The 17,258-nt window shown below is 46.4% G+C and overlaps 2 protein-coding genes and 1 pseudogene across 4 annotated transcripts; all 3 read left to right on the top strand.

Moving 5' to 3' along the window:
* Window positions 1–2,961: 2,961 nt before the first annotated feature.
* LOC136528026 (GDSL esterase/lipase At5g55050-like) lies at window positions 2,962–4,940 on the top strand. Of its 3 annotated transcripts, none has more exons than XM_066520912.1 (4): window positions 2,962–3,047; window positions 3,160–3,521; window positions 3,737–3,879; window positions 3,954–4,940. In XM_066520912.1, exons 2-4 carry the CDS (start codon window positions 3,233–3,235, stop codon window positions 4,716–4,718), a joined length of 1,197 nt encoding a protein of 398 aa, XP_066377009.1. In that variant the 5' UTR covers window positions 2,962–3,047; window positions 3,160–3,232; the 3' UTR covers window positions 4,719–4,940. The 3 variants fall into 3 exon arrangements, with proteins under 3 accessions (XP_066377009.1, XP_066377011.1, XP_066377010.1); XM_066520914.1 differs by having other exon boundaries at window positions 3,966–4,936; XM_066520913.1 differs by lacking the exon at window positions 2,962–3,047 and having other exon boundaries at window positions 3,062–3,521.
* A 1,190-nt stretch (window positions 4,941–6,130) lies between these two features.
* LOC136528027 (GDSL esterase/lipase At5g55050-like) lies at window positions 6,131–7,064 on the top strand (annotated as a pseudogene).
* A 2,774-nt stretch (window positions 7,065–9,838) lies between these two features.
* Window positions 9,839–11,716, top strand: LOC136529532 (GDSL esterase/lipase At4g28780-like). The gene is made up of 3 exons (XM_066522603.1): window positions 9,839–10,226; window positions 10,423–10,553; window positions 10,791–11,716. Exons 1-3 carry the CDS (start codon window positions 9,953–9,955, stop codon window positions 11,511–11,513), a joined length of 1,128 nt encoding a protein of 375 aa, XP_066378700.1. The 5' UTR covers window positions 9,839–9,952; the 3' UTR covers window positions 11,514–11,716.
* The last annotated feature ends 5,542 nt before the right edge of the window (window positions 11,717–17,258 follow it).

The following is a 17,258-nucleotide window of genomic DNA, read 5'->3' as shown; positions in this document are numbered from 1 at the left end:
TGCCTCACTGTGCTGCCAACTTCTGCTCTGAGGACAACGTAGCGTGGGGAGCCACGTCTGGGCTACTGTGGCCTCGGAATCAGTACCCAGGCCCAATAACTCCCCAAGGCCTCGGCAGTTTGCTTCAGGGGCTCGGCAGCCTGAGGATCCACGTCCGCCGAGCCCCCCGCGATGGCCTGGCCTCGGCATCTGCAGGGCCGCTGCTCCCTACGACGTCATTGCACGGTGACCAGCACGTCGCCCGCCATGTCCTGCATCAAGCTGTACCGAAGCCCCACGACGCACAAAATCGAGTATGACCGGCGCGTCACTTCTGCACGACAAGGACGGGGCCACTCCATCGACCATACCACAATAGTGGCCGGCTACAGGGCTCGGACACGCCACCCTATTTACAGAAGCGCTGTGTAGCAATCTATGTACGGTCCCAGGTCTCCCTTGGGGTATAAAAGGGAGGGACCGGGGCCATTTCTAGGGGCGATCAAAAGAGAGAAAAACACACCGCTAGAACTACGCACTCCTACGCTGCTTGGGAACAACGCCTCAAGTAGCCCGCGCCACCCACGCCGAGACCTGGGACTAGCTCCCTCTCTCACCTAGTTTGTAACCCCTTACTACGAGCACTCCGGTGCAAAGAATACAAGATTGATCTCTCGGACTGGATGTAGGGCCTCGATGGCCTGAACCAGTATAAACCTTGTGTCTCTTTGCATCACCATCCGGGATTAGGGGCACACAGCACAAATTCACTCGTTGGTTGAGGGACCCCTGGTTCCAAAGCACCGACAAGTTTTTCATGTGATTTATTCTTAATAAACTTTATGGGGTATTGGACTGGGAATGATTTGTCAGACGAGTTCAATCAGGTAAACTATGCGTCTTACCACAAGTTATGAGTGCGCACTAGCTGTGGGTTTTTAATTAATAATTAATTAGGTTTATACTATCATGCAGGATGATATGAAAGAATTTAGATTGAAGCTTGCGACGATCTTGCTATCGTCAGAGTTAAACAAACGAAAGGATGCTCCATATCTTGATAGGGATGAAAATATTGAAAGCCCAAGCGACTGTGCCATAATAGAGAATCCAAAGATGGCTAATCAAGTGTCCACAAAAAAGAGAAAACATTCTGAGGGCACTCCTCAACACAAACAAACTCATAATAAATCCCCACAAGTCTATGCCAACCAAGACCCTGGTGAGTTTTGAGCATTTGAGGCCATGAAAGACATGCCAATGAACAATGAAGAGATGACTGAGTTACTGTGTGATTACGTCATGGCAATTCAGGATGAAGCGATGTTGAAGTAAGCTACATGCTTATTTTAATTACTTTATTTACTAATAATTGTGTGATATCTTATTTGACGAAAACCATAATCTATGTCTAATGCTTTGCAGGAAGCCTTGGGTTAAAGGTTTTTATCCCTACATGATTGCCCTAAGTGTCAAGGATCTACAAGAGTTGTTAATGAACAATCGAGACATCTCTAAGAACTGTTTCAACTTAGGTGTCCATTTTCAGGTAGCTCGAGAGTACAACACAATGAAAAAAATACAATAGTATTACGAAGCATCACATGGACCTGAGATTCTGTGTAAGCACATTTTTAAAATTCTTATCGTGCTATATTATATTGTCTTATTTGTTGTTCTCCTAATTGTATAAAGTAGGCCAAGTTATGTTAATCCTGACTCTCGGTATCCTTCTCTTCCAGAAAATATGTGCTTTAACAAAAATACCAGAATACCGTAAAAATACACTAAGAAAGAAATGACTGTTGTGATTGGTGTATGTGAGGATATGGAATACAACTTAGCACAATGCAGATACGTAAGTTGCTTGCTTCTGCTTTTATTACTTGTTTCCTATATACTATTCTAAACGCTACCATGTTTGCAGTTTTTTTGCTACAACTGCACGTTCGAAAGTATATGCTTTATGTTTTCGATCAGAAGGAGAAGATGCTTATCATGATTGATCCTAGACCTATTGAAAACTGATGTAAAGACACACCAACGCTAATGTATGCTAGGTATACTCTTGGATTTATCTTGTAGTACACGGACACAGTGAATGTACATATTCCTAGATAAAATGAGGATGTCTTCAAATGGAAATTCAGACAAGAAAAAAACATTGCAGAGAACATAGATGTGTAACTAACTCAGAGTCACTATGTCTTGCAATAATAATACCTACGATTTAACTATTTCTATATATCGCTGGACGTGAATCTTGCCACAGACACTTAAGTGGATATCTTATTCTATAGTATATGTCTACGTGGAATAGACCAAAAGCCACATATATTTATACGGTGAGTATAACACTTTGTTTTAAGTTTTTGTGGAAGATTTTTCAAGAGACGCAGTATTACCCATGCGACAGCCACTAATATTGACATATATACTCGAGCCTGTGTACAGGATGGTATGGAGATGCGGCAAAACTTATTCGTGGATTTATTGGCGTACGAAAGAAATGGATATCGGAGATATCTTCCTGCCGATATAAAACATTATCTTAGGCGCATCATGGAAAGGTCTATAAAGTAGAGTTTGTAAGCATGTGACGCCGCGCTCGCCGTGACTGTTAATTTCATAAACTTTATTTTTTGGATTAACCGTAACTTTAACGTTGATATTTAATTTTTACAGTATCGTTATCATATCGTGCGATCCATGTGTTTTTACTATAAATTATTAGCTATTCCTTAGCAACGCATAGACACGCTACCTAGTATATTATTATATTAAAAAAAACGCAGCAGGCACGGTCACGCTGACGAGGCCACGATGGATGGCGACCCAACGGGTGGACCAGTTTTTTTTTCGTCTTCTTTTTCGTGTTATAATTAATGTGGACGATTTATAGTGGGTATAGCGATTGGAGTTGAAATTGGGAGCTAGCACAGACAGTTCATGAGCATGGTCCTACTAACCAACCGGTTGTGTGGTACGTGTGTCCAAGTGCCGTGCCGTGCCTGCATATCGAAGCTGGAGCCGCTGCAGTATCTGGACTCTGGAATGCAAATTTCCGGGTACCTGATGAAAGTTTTATGTTATCATTAGTACCTTAGTTCATTTGTATACACATTATTTTTGCTCCATTGAATCGGCATGATTAGTTCAATTGATGTGCTATATATTTAGGAGTAATATATACAAGTAGGTGGAACACTTCCATTTCTATCAAGCACCAGCTGCATCAGCCAGAGATTGAGAGATGATTATGATTTCCATGGGCTACAGCAAGCTGGCCATGGTGGAGCTGCGTCCTGTGGTGTGCCTCGTGATGGTACTATCCATGGACGTCCTCGGCGCCGCTGCCGGCGTCTTCAAGCCGCCGCCGGCGATGTACGTGTTGGGCGACTCGACGCTGGACGTCGGCAACAACAACTACCAGCCGGGGGAGAACGTCCCCAGGGCCAACAGGCGCTACTACGGCGTCGATTTCCCCGGCGGCGTTCCCACCGGAAGGTTCAGCAACGGCTACAACACTGCCGATTTCATTGGTAGGTCGATCGTATTCGTAGGTCTACTGCTATATATATACTGCTCTTTTTTTCCATTTTCATAGCAGTATTATTTTTTATTTTAATATATATGGACATGCATGTGTTTGTGTAATGTGTTATGTGTATAGAACAGAATAGTTAGTTTTGATTGGTCGATCTTTTCTCCTTCATATAGAGTATAGGTTATAGTACATAAGTACGTTGCATTGCAGCAAAGTGCATAGGGTTCGTGAGCAGCCCTCCGCCGTACCTGTCGCTGGTGGCGCCAGCAAGCTCCGGCGGCCTTCTGGTCCCGACGGCTCTCACCATTGGCGTCAGCTATGCTTCCGGAGGAGCTGGCATCCTCGACTCCACGGTAAGTACTGTACGTGTGCTCCGTCCGACGTGCGTACTAGCATCCATAGGAAACTTTAACAAACAAGCATACAGGAACGCATGCAGAACGCCGGCAGCACCATCCCGCTGTCGAAGCAGGTGCAGTACTTCAACGCCACGAGGTCGAAGATGATCGTCGCCGCGGCGGTGGGATCCTCCGACGCGGTGGACACCCTGATCAACAGGTCCTTCTTCCTCCTTCTCTTCGGCGGCAACGACGTGTTCGCGTTCGCGAACGCGGAGCAGGCGCGCAACAGGTCCGGCGCCGCCGACCTGCAGAGCGACGCCGCCGCCTTCTACGGCAGCCTCGTCTCCAACTACTCGGCCGCCATCAGGGGCCTGTACGCGCTGGGCGCGCGGAGGATCGCCATCGTCAACGTGGGGCTCGCCGGATGCCTGCCGGTAGCGCGGGTGCTGGACGCCACGGGCGCGTGCGCGGAGGACCGGAACCGGCTCGCCGCTGGCTTCAACGCCGCGCTGCGGTCCCTGCTCGACGACCTCGCCCCCTCTTCCTCCGGTCTGCCCGGCCTCGCCTACTCCCTGGCCGACTCGCTGGGCCTCATGGCGGACACCTTCGCTGACCCGCTGGCGTCGGGGTTCACGGACGTCGCCGACGCGTGCTGCGGCGGCGGCCGGCTCGGCGCTGAGGCGGCCTGCACGCCCAACGCCACGCTCTGTGCAGACCGCGGGCAGTACTACTTCTGGGACAACATCCACCCTACCGAGCGGGCCGCGGCGCTGAGAGCCCAAGCATTCTATGACGGCCCGGCCCAGTACACTACGCCCATCAACTTCAAGCAGTTGGTCCACATGAGCTGATCGATGTTGGCCCATTTTCTTATTCATTCAGGGACCCAGTGACATAATTTTCCGAAGATGATTACATCAAAAGCGAGCCATGGTACATCCCATGTTACATGAATAATTGACCTGAAATTCGCAAAAAAAAAATGACCAGAAAAATAAATAAACAACATTGAATAAGCTTTCATGTTAGCTCTTCCTGCTCCATTCTAGTCTGTGGTAACAATCCTTATACTAGAATCATTGAGGGTTAGTTTTGTGAATTAATTGGAAAATGAGATAGCAGCCACATGCATGATGCACCACACATACATGGCATATGCATGCATGTGAATTAATTGGAAAATGAGATAGCAGCCACGCTAACGACCGACAGGTTGGTTATGCATGCTTCCAAGAAACGCATTCTAGCTGAGATATCGATGGTTAGCTAGATGATGAGAGCTTTGGATTTTCCAGATTCCTATAGTAGTGTGTATAGTGCACCCTAGCGGATATTCAACTGTTAGGTATGGCGCAATTAATACCCACGAGACTTCTTGGTCTCGTTCGGTTTACCTTATAATCCGCACTTATTTTTTCGAGCGGAACAATATTTTTCTCTCACAACAATTCAGGCAGAACAGTGAGTAACTACTCTCTGTGAGTAGAAAATAATTTTCATATATACACACACAGCATCAAGGGCGATACGTACCGAGCACAAGCTGAAGCAGCTCAACGTACGCATTGGATCGATCATGGGCTGCTGCACGATGGCCATGGAGGGTCGTCGTCTCGTTCTGTGCCTTGTGATGATATCAGCGCAAATGCTAGGCGATGTTCGTGTTCGGCGACGTCGGCAACAACAACTACCTGCCGGGGGCGGACGTCCCCAGGGCCAACAGGCCCTACTACCGCGTCGACTATTCCGTAGCCACTTTTGAGTTACGATAATTAGTATGCTAATTTACATGATTATAGTAACTTCTTACTAAGTGATTTACTATAATGTCATGATAAATTTTCCCATGTGTTATAGTAACAGAATTATCGTAAATATGTATTGACATTATCGTAAATTAGTATATAGAATTATCGTAAATAGAGGTGGCTATAGAATAACTATATATATATACACACTGTAGTTGACTATAAAATAACTTATCCTATAGCCACTTTGAGTTACGATAATTACTATGTTAATCTACGAGATTATAGTAACTCCATACTAAGTGGTCTACTATAACGTTATGGTAAATATCTTCATGTGTTATAGTAACCCAACTATCGTAAATATGTATTGATATTATCGTAAATTAGTATATAAAATTATCGTAAATGGAGATGGCTACGGAATAATTTATTTTGTAGCTGGCTACTGAATATACTAAATGATGATGATGATGTGACGATGCATGTTTGCATGCGCAGAACGCATGGCAAGTGCATCCCGTTGTCCACGCAGGTGCACTACTTCAATGCTACCAAGGCCAAGATGTCGCCGCGGTGGGCGCCGCCGCGGTGAACAAGCTGCTCGCCGACTCCGTACGTCGTCCTCATGGGCATCGCCAGCAACGACCTGTTCGTGTTTGCCGCCGGCGAGCAGTCGCGGAACAGGTCAGCCGCGGAGCAGCAGACCGACGTCGCCGCCCTCTACGCCGACCTCCTCTCCAACAACTCGTCCACCATCAAGGTACGTATACGCAAGGCGGCACGGCACGCCGGCCGGCCAGCCACTACTACTTCTTTCGTTCTCCTCCATTGCTTCGCTTCTACTCCTCTATAGCTAGCTTAATTTTAGTCGTCGTCGCATACATACGCATCATGGCACAGAGCAGCACTCGATGGGCGCAAGGAAGTTCGCCATCATCAACGTGGGGCTGGTTGGGTGCGTGCCGGCGGTGCGGGTGCTGGACGTGGCGGGCGAGTGCGCCGATGGCCTGAACCAGCTCGCCGCCGGCTTCGACGACGCGCTCGGGCCACTCCTCGCCGCCAGGGTGCCGGGCCTCGTATACTCGCTCGCCGACTCTTTCCGCCTCACGCAGGACACCTTCGCTGACCCTGGGGCGTCGGGGTACACCGACATCACCGGCGCGTGCTGCGGGAGCGGCAGGCTGCTGGCGGAGGCGGACTGCCTGCCCAACTCCACCGTCTGCACCGACCACGACGGGCACGTCTTCTGGGACCGGGATCACCCGGCCCAGCGGGCGTGTCTTCTCACGGCCCAGGCGTCTACGACGGACCGGCCCAGTACACCTCGCCCATCAACTTCATGCAGCTGGCCCAGTACAGTTAGTTAAGATATTGTGTTCACGTATACATAGTTACAGATTCTAAAAAAAAAACGTATACATAGTTAGATACATGACATATACTTGTATAAACAATAAAATGTACTCTCTCCGGTCAATTATCACATATACAAGAGATTGTGTTCACGTATACATACATTATCACATATACAAAGTACTTTATATATCACACCATTTTAGACAAGAAGGGAAAAACTTTAAGTAGATCAAACATTGCTGTGTGAAATGTCATATATATGCATGACCGGGACCATTGCAATGAACCTTTGACTATTTATGGTTAGCTTGATTCACGCAGGGAATCAATATAATAACTAGATTGTTTGCTTTCTCACTCGTGTTGTTCTTAAGAGTGCAAATGAGGCTATTTTTCAACATGCACAATGACGTCTCTACACTTGCACATATCTATATCATGCTATAAAGCTAATCCCATTATCAATTCTATCCAATTCCACATCGATCCACGTCTCATCAACTAATCCATACTATTAGCCATTAGATCACTACTAATTTTCCGATCTGCTCAACGTTGCACACGTGCCTCTTCCCCTCTACACAAATCCAATGACGAGCATTAAGGCCTAAAAATAGCCATCACCTGCCTCTTCCTCTCCCACTAGCAGCGATTGGACTCTTCCAGTAACCATTGCTAGAACACTTATTATTTTAACCAAGGATATGATGAGAGGTTTAGTCTCTTCATTTTCCTTAAGGGTCATATATTATTACCTCTTGCAGCCATGTAGCCACTCGCATCCCTTCAGTGCAGCCATCCAGATTGATTCTCTCAGTCTCGCCTCCCTCGCTACAATTAAACATAGTCAGCGCAGCTATTTCACTTTCGCACTTATGGCCACGCCGTTGGATTGTCCCTCAAAGCCTGTGCTACACCTCCAAGAAGCAGAGCTCGCAACTCTCAGCCCTCCACTATGCTACCTCGGTCTAGCGGCGGCAAGGGAGCCCCCATTGATCTCCATGGCCATGGCATCATCGTACAAGTGTGTTCCATGGCCATGGCAAGTAGGATGTCTGCTTGCTCCTAGCAGACACATCGGTGGCGATGCAGCGCAGTGGAAAAAGATGTCCAAAGCAATGGAGACGAGCATTAGAGTGATAGGGGGAGTAGAAATGACTTGCTCCTGCCTAGCACATGTCACTACCTACATCACTGTTAATGTAAGCTGCTAGCACATGAGAGGCAGGTAGGGTCATATGTGGAGCAATATAGCTAGATTCTTATTTGGTGTGTGTGCATCGCTACCCCAAGCGACACACACACACGAGGACGCCGATGAAATCCGAAAGGGAGGAGGCAGGCGGTGGGAGGGACGGCTGGTGGCGCCGTCGCCACGGGCCGTGGTAGTGGAGGATGAGGCTTCGATGGTGGTGGTGGTGGCGGTTATAGTTTTATGTTTTTACAAGAAATCCATGCTCGAAGGGATTAGAAGGAGGATTCGTGGGCCCAGCGGTGGTGGCGGGTTGTAGGCGGTGAGCGAGTCAGTGGGGAGCCGCTGAGCGGGCGGAGCCAACACCGAGGGCGAGGAGTCACTGACGAACTCTCCGATTGGGATTAGGGGGTGGGCTGGATGGCCCGGTGGTGGTGGGAGGGGAGGGAGGAGGAAGATGGGTATGGAGGAAGAAGATGTGGGATAGAGGAGGAAGACAATGGGCGTGCGTCACTATCTCTCCCGACGCGTGCACATCTATTAAAGGGTCGGCAATATAGTTTGGTTATCCCTGACGTATCCTTTTAATACCTAGAGGTCATGAGCGTGCACAAATACAGGGTCTGTTGTCGGATTAGAGCGCTTCTTCTCTCCATATATTATATTAACCACTAAATGTCAGAGCATTCTCCTCCATGTTATTTATTCTAATAAGCACAAGCTTGATATTTTGATCCATGTGGTCCGCGTTTACTCTAGCTAATCACCTCAAACTTTACATTTGAGTAAGAAAAAAATGGCTCCATCATCATGTGGTTAGGCATAAAGAAAAAACGAGAGGACTCGTGGAGGTATTAGGAATGGCATGGTGATGTATCTGCTCTCCAATCCACATTGTAGCTCCGAGCTGCAGGGCATTAAAAAGAAGAGCAGGTCACTGTTGTTGCATGTTCCGAGTGAACGAGCATCAATAGCTTATTAGCTGGTAGACCGATCAAGAAAGGTTCTCAGTACTACTACCATAGGCCGTATATAAGAACAAGGCAAGAGTGTTGGTGATTACATATGAACGTGTCTATCATTTGAGAGGCAAGTCTTGATATGTGAGCGTGGCAACTATAAAGTATGGTTACAGGAACGTGATCTACACACATATATAGATATCACTAGAAACAGTGAACGCTTGAAGAAGAAAAAACGATGGTACTGTTCCTTAGCGGGGCGGGTACTGTTCATCGTGATTCGAACAGTATTTGCGATGGGACACCCTCGAATTTATAGTCTTTTATAGATAAGGAAAAGCTAGCTACGGAGGTGTAAAGTAGCTAGGATATACAGTATTAGTACAGTTGCATCGGGACAGCAGAAAAGCGTCAACGGATCCACCATCGATGCCAGAAAACAACTTGTTCTTATATGCATGAGATTCGTTACTCGTACATTCGTTGTCAGGCACATGCAGAGACCTCATGCCACCAACCAATGCGCGTATTTGACTAGGATAAACAGCAAACACAACGTGCTCATTCGATTATATTCACATTCACTTTTACACCATGAGAAGTTTCCTAGATAGCAGGGCATCATCTTAAAGCCTTTGAGAGTGCTTATAAATAGCTCCCCCTTAGTCATACCAAGTCACAACAACCTCATCAGAAATAGCGCACACACACAGTGTGTGTAGTTCAACACACACACACACACACCTGCATAGTGCATATTGTTAGAACTTTTAGAGCTAGCTAGATTTGTTTGCAGGGAACAGGGATCGATCGACCGTACCGCCATGGGGTATGGGCTTGTTGCCATGAAGGTTCTTGTTCTGAGCAGCATGGTGCTCAGCGTCGTCGTCGTCAGCGGCGTAGAGCTGCCGGTGCAGCGGCGGCGGGTGCCGGCGATGTACGTGTTCGGGGACTCCACCCTGGACGTGGGCAACAACAACCACTTGGAAGGAGAGCAAGTCCCCAGGGCCAACAAGCCCTACTACGGCATCGACTTGCCGGGCTCCGGCAAGCCCACCGGAAGGTTCAGCAATGGCTACAATGTCGCAGACTTTGTTGGTAATATGCATTCGCTTTCTGAGTCTAGACTTCTGATGACTACCATTAAGTATACCACGCATACTACCAGAGTAAAACTTTGGCAGGATATATAGACGACGATTATATAGTACTATGAATGTTTTAGCTTATTAGCTTGTGTAATAGGGTAATAGAACCCCTTTTCGTTGATACATGTGCTTGCATACATATGCAGCGAAGAATCTTGGATTCGAGAAGAGCCCTCTGGCTTACATGGTGCTCAAAGCGCGCAATTATCTGATCCCGAGCGCCATCACTAGAGGAGTAAGCTACGCATCGGCAGGAGCTGGGATCCTCGACGCCACTGTAAGTCACCAACGACTCCCTATTTATTTCTGGGGAAAAAAACACTGTGTGTTGTGTTTAGTTTCATCTACAATCTACAATGTGTAATAAATAAATTAAGAAACTATTATTACTGACAACAAGCTGAACAATGCATGAATCATGATTGGACAAAGATATCATTAGCCGAAGGAGCTACTGCTAACCACTCCGCTCCACTAGTAATGTGACTGACGTGCATGCATGTGCCATATGCAGAATGCAGGAGGCAACATTCCACTGTCGCAGCAGGTGCGGCTCTTCGAGTCCACCAAGGCCGCGATGGAGTCCAAGGTGGGCCCACGCGCCGTGAGCCAGCTCCTCTCCAAGTCCTTCTTCCTCATCGGCGTCGGCAGCAACGACTTCTTCGCCTTCGCCACGGCGCTAGCGAAGCAGAACAAGACTGCGGCGACGCAGAGCGACCTCGCCGCCTTCTACGGCAGCCTCATCTCCAACTACTCGTCCGCCATCACGGAGCTCTACAAGCTGGGCGCCAGGAAGTTCGGCATCATCAACGTGGGCCCGGTCGGGTGCGTGCCGATCGTGCGCGTGCTCAACGCCACAGGCGGGTGCGCCGACGGCCTGAACCAGCTCGCCGCCGGCTTCGACGGCTTCCTCAACTCCCTCCTGGCCGGGTTCGCCCCGAAGCTGCCGGGCCTCGCCTACTCCATTGCCGACTCCTTCGGCTTTGCCGCGCGCACCGACCCGCTGTCGCTAGGGTTCGTGAGCCAGGATAGCGCGTGCTGCGGCGGCGGCCGGCTCGGTGCGGAGGCGGACTGCCTGCCTGGCGCCAAGCTCTGCGCCGACCGTGACCGCTTCCTCTTCTGGGACCGCGTGCACCCTTCCCAGCGCGCTGCCATGCTCAGCGCCCAGGCCTACTATGATGGCCCGGCGGAGTTCACCGCTCCCATCAACTTTAAGCAGCTGGCTGACAAGAGCTAAGCTAGCTGATTTCTCAAAGCCAGCCACATTGAGTATTTTGCTCACTGTTACAAGTAATTACGGGTACATGCTCAGATGGTTGGGGTTTTTTTTTGTGGTATTTGTTAGTCACATTTAATTTCCCAATAGCAACGGGGTGGATTGGATCGTGGTTCAGAATAATTCATTGGGCAAGTCTGAAGTCTGAAGAGTTTTGTACACTCAATAAGTTAGTGTAATTAATTTATTTCTAAGGATGGTCGGCTCTTCAGACGACAGTGGTTTATCATGGAATCAACAACAAAACATTGTTTACATTACCACAAAGAAACCCCATATATATCAAGTAGATATCATATCTCATTTTTCATTTGTTCTGGGATAACCAAAATATACTGTATATGATATCAAAGAGCATGGAGATAAAGTAGCTAGAGCGATTCAAAATCATCATATTCAAAGCGAAAGACTAGACACCTTTTTAAGACTAATTATTGAGAAGGAGAATCAATCGGCTGGTCTTCTTCGCGCTCATCTCATTCTTCCCCATTCCATACTTTCTTGTCCCTGGAAAAATTAATTCCAAGAATTACATTAAGTTATTTTTTATGTGTGGATTTATAGAGAAGTGCATAAATACTTATGGCACCAAATAAGCAAATTATGAAAATATATTTTTATAGAGTATCTAATGATATTAATTTGGTGTCTTAAATGTTTGTTGCTATTTTCTATAAACTTAGTCAAATTTAAAATATTTGACTTAAGAACTTTAGAAATTGATTTATTCAGAGAAGAAGGGAGTATTTACATTTCCAATCCCTACTTCCTAAGTGCATGCAAAATTGTCGTTCCGAAATTAAAAAACATGCAACATTGCCTCCTCCCCGTGACCCTTTCTCATGGTTCCATGATGTTGTAGGCTCCCGTGGCGATGGAGCTTAATTGATGATAATTCAAGAGGGGGACAAATTTAGTGACTAATAATTTGGAACGAAGGGAGTAACTAGCAATGGGCAGAGTATAGTAGCGTAGAAGACACCAAGGATAGAAGCCATGGAGAGATTGGAGCAAAAGGATTATGGAAGACCTCCAAGATAGAGAAGAAAGCACTATGGGGAAACAACGGAACAAAGACAATGGCTGCAAGAGATGGTAAATGGTGAAAATGCAGACGTGTTGTGATGTTTGATACCATGAATTCAAACTATTTTTTGCTTATTTCATTTGTCTCAAGAGAAATTTTATAATGGTCGGAAAAATATGTACCATCTATAGAGAAAAATCGAGCGGTGGAAAAATAGGAGGTACCAATTTAAAAGTACATAGAGGTACCAAAATATGTGATTATAGTACTAAAATAGGTGGGGCCAAAGTTAAACTTTTACTATTTAATTGTATTCAATTAAAGTTAAAGCAATAATTTTTTTCCATCTTCACCAAGGGTAAAAGAGTTCTTCTCTCAAACATCATATATAGACACTACCACAGACCTGAATATCCTTGAGGGCCGAAACCCCTAAAGGAAAGCCCCAAAACCGCCAAGGAAATCAATACTGGCGGCTAGCACTCAAGGAATGACCGCCAAGGGTAGAGAGACAGGGAAATATCTATTTCCATGAGTGCCGGCCGTGACAAATCATTTTCTTGAGGGTTCAACCGCCAAGGAAATACTTAAGCGGTTAGATTTTTAACACCGCCAAGAAAAAGTAACAACACTTAAGGATATGCGTTTTCTTGAGGGTTGACAACCCCCAAGGAACATAGCTGGCCCCCAAGGATATATATTTTCTTGAGAGTTAGCACCGTCAAGGTAACACAAATGAACCGTCAAAACAATAGCTTTATCTGAGGGCTCACACCCTCAAGGAAATAGTAATTTCCTTAAGGGTTTCGACCCCCAAGGAATAATGTGTTTCCTTGGCAGCTAACCCTCAAGGTAATGCATGGCTGAAGGGTCGAGATGGCGGACTAGAGGGGGGGTGAATAGTATTTTCTAAAACTTAATCGCGTCGGCTAACCGATACAAATGCAGAATTAAAACTATCGGTCTAGCCAAGACTATACCCCACTATAAAAGTTCACTAGCACCTTGCAAAGATAACAATTATACAACAAAGGTGCCGGGCTAGTTAGAGCTCTCCTAAACAATTCTAGGAGCAAGGTTATACAAACCTATGCCACTAGTACTTTAAGCAACAAGGGAGCTCCTACACATGCTAGTAAGCAAAAGCACAAAGCTAACTAAGCTCACTAGCAATGCTCAATAACAAGGCAACCAATGCCTAATTAGAGAGTGCAAATACTTAGCTACACAAACTAAGCAATGTGACTAACAAGATTATTAAAACCAAATTAGTCACGCAAGGGAGTTACTTCTATGCTACACAAGCAAGAAGGTAATTAGCAAGCTACACAAGCTATCTAATTACAAGAGCAACTACACAAGCTTAATATGTATAAAAGTAATTGCAAGCTTGTGTAATGGGGATGCAAACCAACGGGAAGAACAAGGTTGACACAATGATTTTTCTCCCGAGGTTCACGTGTTTACCAACACGCTAGTCCCCGTTGTGTCGACCGCTCACTTGGTGGTTCGGCGGCTAATTAGCATCACCCGCTAAGCCCGCATGTCGGGCGCCGCAAGAACCTACCCCTTGAGTGAGGGTAGCTCAATGACACGCTTTACTAGAGTTGCTCTTCGCGGCTCCCGCGGGGCGAGCACAATGCCCCTCACAAGCACTTCTCTAGAGCGCCGCACAAGCTTCTTGCGCGCTTCGACGGAGACCACCACCAAGCCGTCTAGGAGGTGGCAACCTCCAAGAGTAACGAGCACCACCGGCTTGCAACTCGATCACCTAGTGCCACTCAATGCAACCTCACGATGCAATCGCACTAGAATCGCTCACTCACACAATCGGATGATCGCTATCAAGTATGTGTGAGATGGAGGGCTCCTAAGCACTCTCAAGCATGGACACAAAGTCCCCCAAGGTGCTCCACACCAGCCATAGCCGAAGGCCACTTCTATTTATAGCCCCAAGGGCTAAACTAGCCGTTACCCCTTCACTGGGCAACGGTCGGGCCGACCGGACGCTCCGGTCGTGTTGACCGGACGCTGGACCTCAGCGTCCGGTCGCCCGCAGACGGCCACGTGTTCTGGTTCCAACGGTCACTTGACTTGACTGGACGCAGCAGCTTTCAACTGACCGGACGCTAAACCCCTAGCGTCCGGTCATTTCCAGTAAGCTCCCGAGCAAGATCGGACGCGTCCGATCGAACGCGATCGGACACAGCACCAGCGGCCGGTCACTCTCCAGCAACTGCTACACTCCACGTCAGCGCGACCGGACACAGGCAGTCAGCGTCCGGTGCTTTTGGATCCAGCGTCCGGTCACTTGACCGATGCTGGCATCTCCTCCATTCTCTTCACCCTTGCTCAAGTGTGCTAACCACAAGAATTTGCATCCGGCGCAATAGAAAATAGGCATTCCATTTTCCCGAAAGCGCCGAATCCCGCCTCGCAATCTCGGTGGGAGGGAGAGAGGGACCCAAAATCCATCTCACCCCTGCAAACACCACCTCCTTTGTAAATGTGCCAACACCACCAAGTGTACACCATCATGTGTATGTGTGTTAGCATTTTCACAATCATTTCCCAAAGGATGTTAGCCACTCAACTTGCCACGCCACTCGATCCTAGCGACGATGCAAAGTTAGATCACTCGAGTGACACTAGATGACCGATATGCAAACAAGTTTGCCCCTCTTGATAGTACGGTCATTTATCCTAAACCCGGTCATAAACTTCTCTACACACCTATGACCGATGAAATGAAATGCCCTAGGTTATACCTTTATCTTGCGCATTCCATTCCATCTCCTTCAATGTCGATGCAACACATGCACCAACACGATCAACAATGATATGATCCACTTCATATCATCACATGATCATATTGGTTCATCGATCTTGACTTTACTTGCTCTTCACCGTTGTCATCGTCCATCGGCGCCAAGTCTTGCTCAAGCTTCACCGCCACGCGGTCCATCACTCCAAAGCCTTCGACTTGCCCTTCACGCTTGCAACCGGTCCATCAAGCCAAGTCTTGTCTTGATCTTCTCCACCTTGATCACATGACTCAATGTCATGTCTCATGTGCATTTAAGCTCCTTCATCATCATATGTGTGAGCTTTGCAACATCTCCAAGCCATTTTCACCTTCATGGCATATGTTGCTCACACACATGTACCTGTGGACTAATCACCTATGTATCTCACATAAACACAATTAGTCCACCTAGGTTGTCACTCAATTACCAAAACCAAACAAGGACCTTTCAATGGCACAGGGGCTTAATTGGCCAAAAAAAATATTGATCATTCATTATAAATGTAGACCAAAACAAATATCAGGATAGAGGCCACAATTAAACTAAACCAGTGCTAGATTAGATAACACATCCAATATCCATTGGTTCATTACATGTCCATTTTGCAAATATAAGACTTAGGTAGATAGCAACAGTGTATCATCCTATATGTCAGCAGGATAGCAGCACATACACAAGGCAAATACTGCACACAGTTCATAAGGCAATATTGCACTTAGCAAAAGATCAGCCTAATATCATCTTAGTTCCTACCAATCAATAAACCCAAAAGAAAGTCCATATCCCATTGTGTAGTCACTTGGAGTTGTTGGAATTAGTTTGTCTGCATGCATAGTCACTGCTCAGTAGAGCGGTGATCATCGTCGCTTTGGGAGGAGCTGCTATCATCACCATCTTCAAGACAACCATTGTCATCATCGTCCTCAATATGGTCATCATCATCGTCTTCATTGGAGTACTGGACATGATCGTTGCCTTGATGGTAGCTGCAGTCATCATCATCGCTTTCATGGTAGCTGTAGTCATCATCGTCTTCTTCGTCATCAGCGTTGTCGTTGTTGCGCCTTTCATCAACAGAATGATAGCCTCCATGTGACCCAGTAGCCTGCAAAAGGCAATATTGAAATATTTTTTGTACAATTCTCGAACATAAAAGTTTGGTCTTCAATCTCTAAGAGCCTATTATAAAGTATCAAATAACTGAGGGCTGTTTTGTTGTATTATTAAAACAACCTTGTAGATGAGAACCCTAAAAAATAGGCATCTGCCAATCAAAGCTTTTCTTCACTACCTTACCATGAACATAAAACCTAAAAATGGAATTGTTAATCAACAAGAATACACTTGTTCACTGCTGCAACTCGTATTGGCATTCTGCCATGAAACAATATTAATTCTCTAGATGAATTATGATCGAAATAAAGAATACGAATTGCACAAACAAATTCAATAAATAATGTAACCTGATGACGACGGGCATCAAGGTCTTGTAGACGTTGAAGCAGTTCAGCAGGTGGTTCTACACCTATCCGATCAAACACACTCTGCAATTGAAAGTATCCAAATGAAATTGTATGCTTAGGACAGTAATTGCAGATACAATGGAAAAATTATTACCTTGAATAGCTCGTGATGGATTCTATTTTCCTCAGCGAGTATGTCATTATTCGTTTTCAATTGTGCATTTTCTTGTAGCACACTTTCATAATGATCAGGATCAGGTGGCCTAACAGATATAGATTTGGAATGTGCTAGAACAATTGCCTTATCCACAGCACCATCACCTATTGGAACGCGGCCATGCTTCATGCCATGTCCTATAGTGTACAATGCTCTTCCGTCCAGTTTTTGTGAATTTGCATCTGGAGCTAA

This window comes from Miscanthus floridulus, chromosome 19 (genome assembly GCF_019320115.1).
Source record: "Miscanthus floridulus cultivar M001 chromosome 19, ASM1932011v1, whole genome shotgun sequence".
Taxonomy (NCBI): domain Eukaryota; kingdom Viridiplantae; phylum Streptophyta; class Magnoliopsida; order Poales; family Poaceae; genus Miscanthus; species Miscanthus floridulus.
This window is presented reverse-complemented; position numbering and strand designations above follow the sequence as displayed.

Bases quoted from the DNA above. Each gene is read 5' to 3' on its own strand.
- LOC136529532 (XM_066522603.1), top strand. From the start codon at position 9,953: ATGGGGTATGGGCTTGTTGCCATGAAGGTTCTTGTTCTGAGCAGCATG. The intron at 10,227-10,422 runs GTAATATGCATT...ATACATATGCAG, and splicing joins CAATGTCGCAGACTTTGTTG to CGAAGAATCTTGGATTCGAG. The intron at 10,554-10,790 runs GTAAGTCACCAA...TGCCATATGCAG, and splicing joins CTGGGATCCTCGACGCCACT to AATGCAGGAGGCAACATTCC.
- LOC136528026 (XM_066520912.1), top strand. From the start codon at position 3,233: ATGATTATGATTTCCATGGGCTACAGCAAGCTGGCCATGGTGGAGCTG. The intron at 3,522-3,736 runs GTAGGTCGATCG...GTTGCATTGCAG, and splicing joins CAACACTGCCGATTTCATTG to CAAAGTGCATAGGGTTCGTG. The intron at 3,880-3,953 runs GTAAGTACTGTA...ACAAGCATACAG, and splicing joins CTGGCATCCTCGACTCCACG to GAACGCATGCAGAACGCCGG.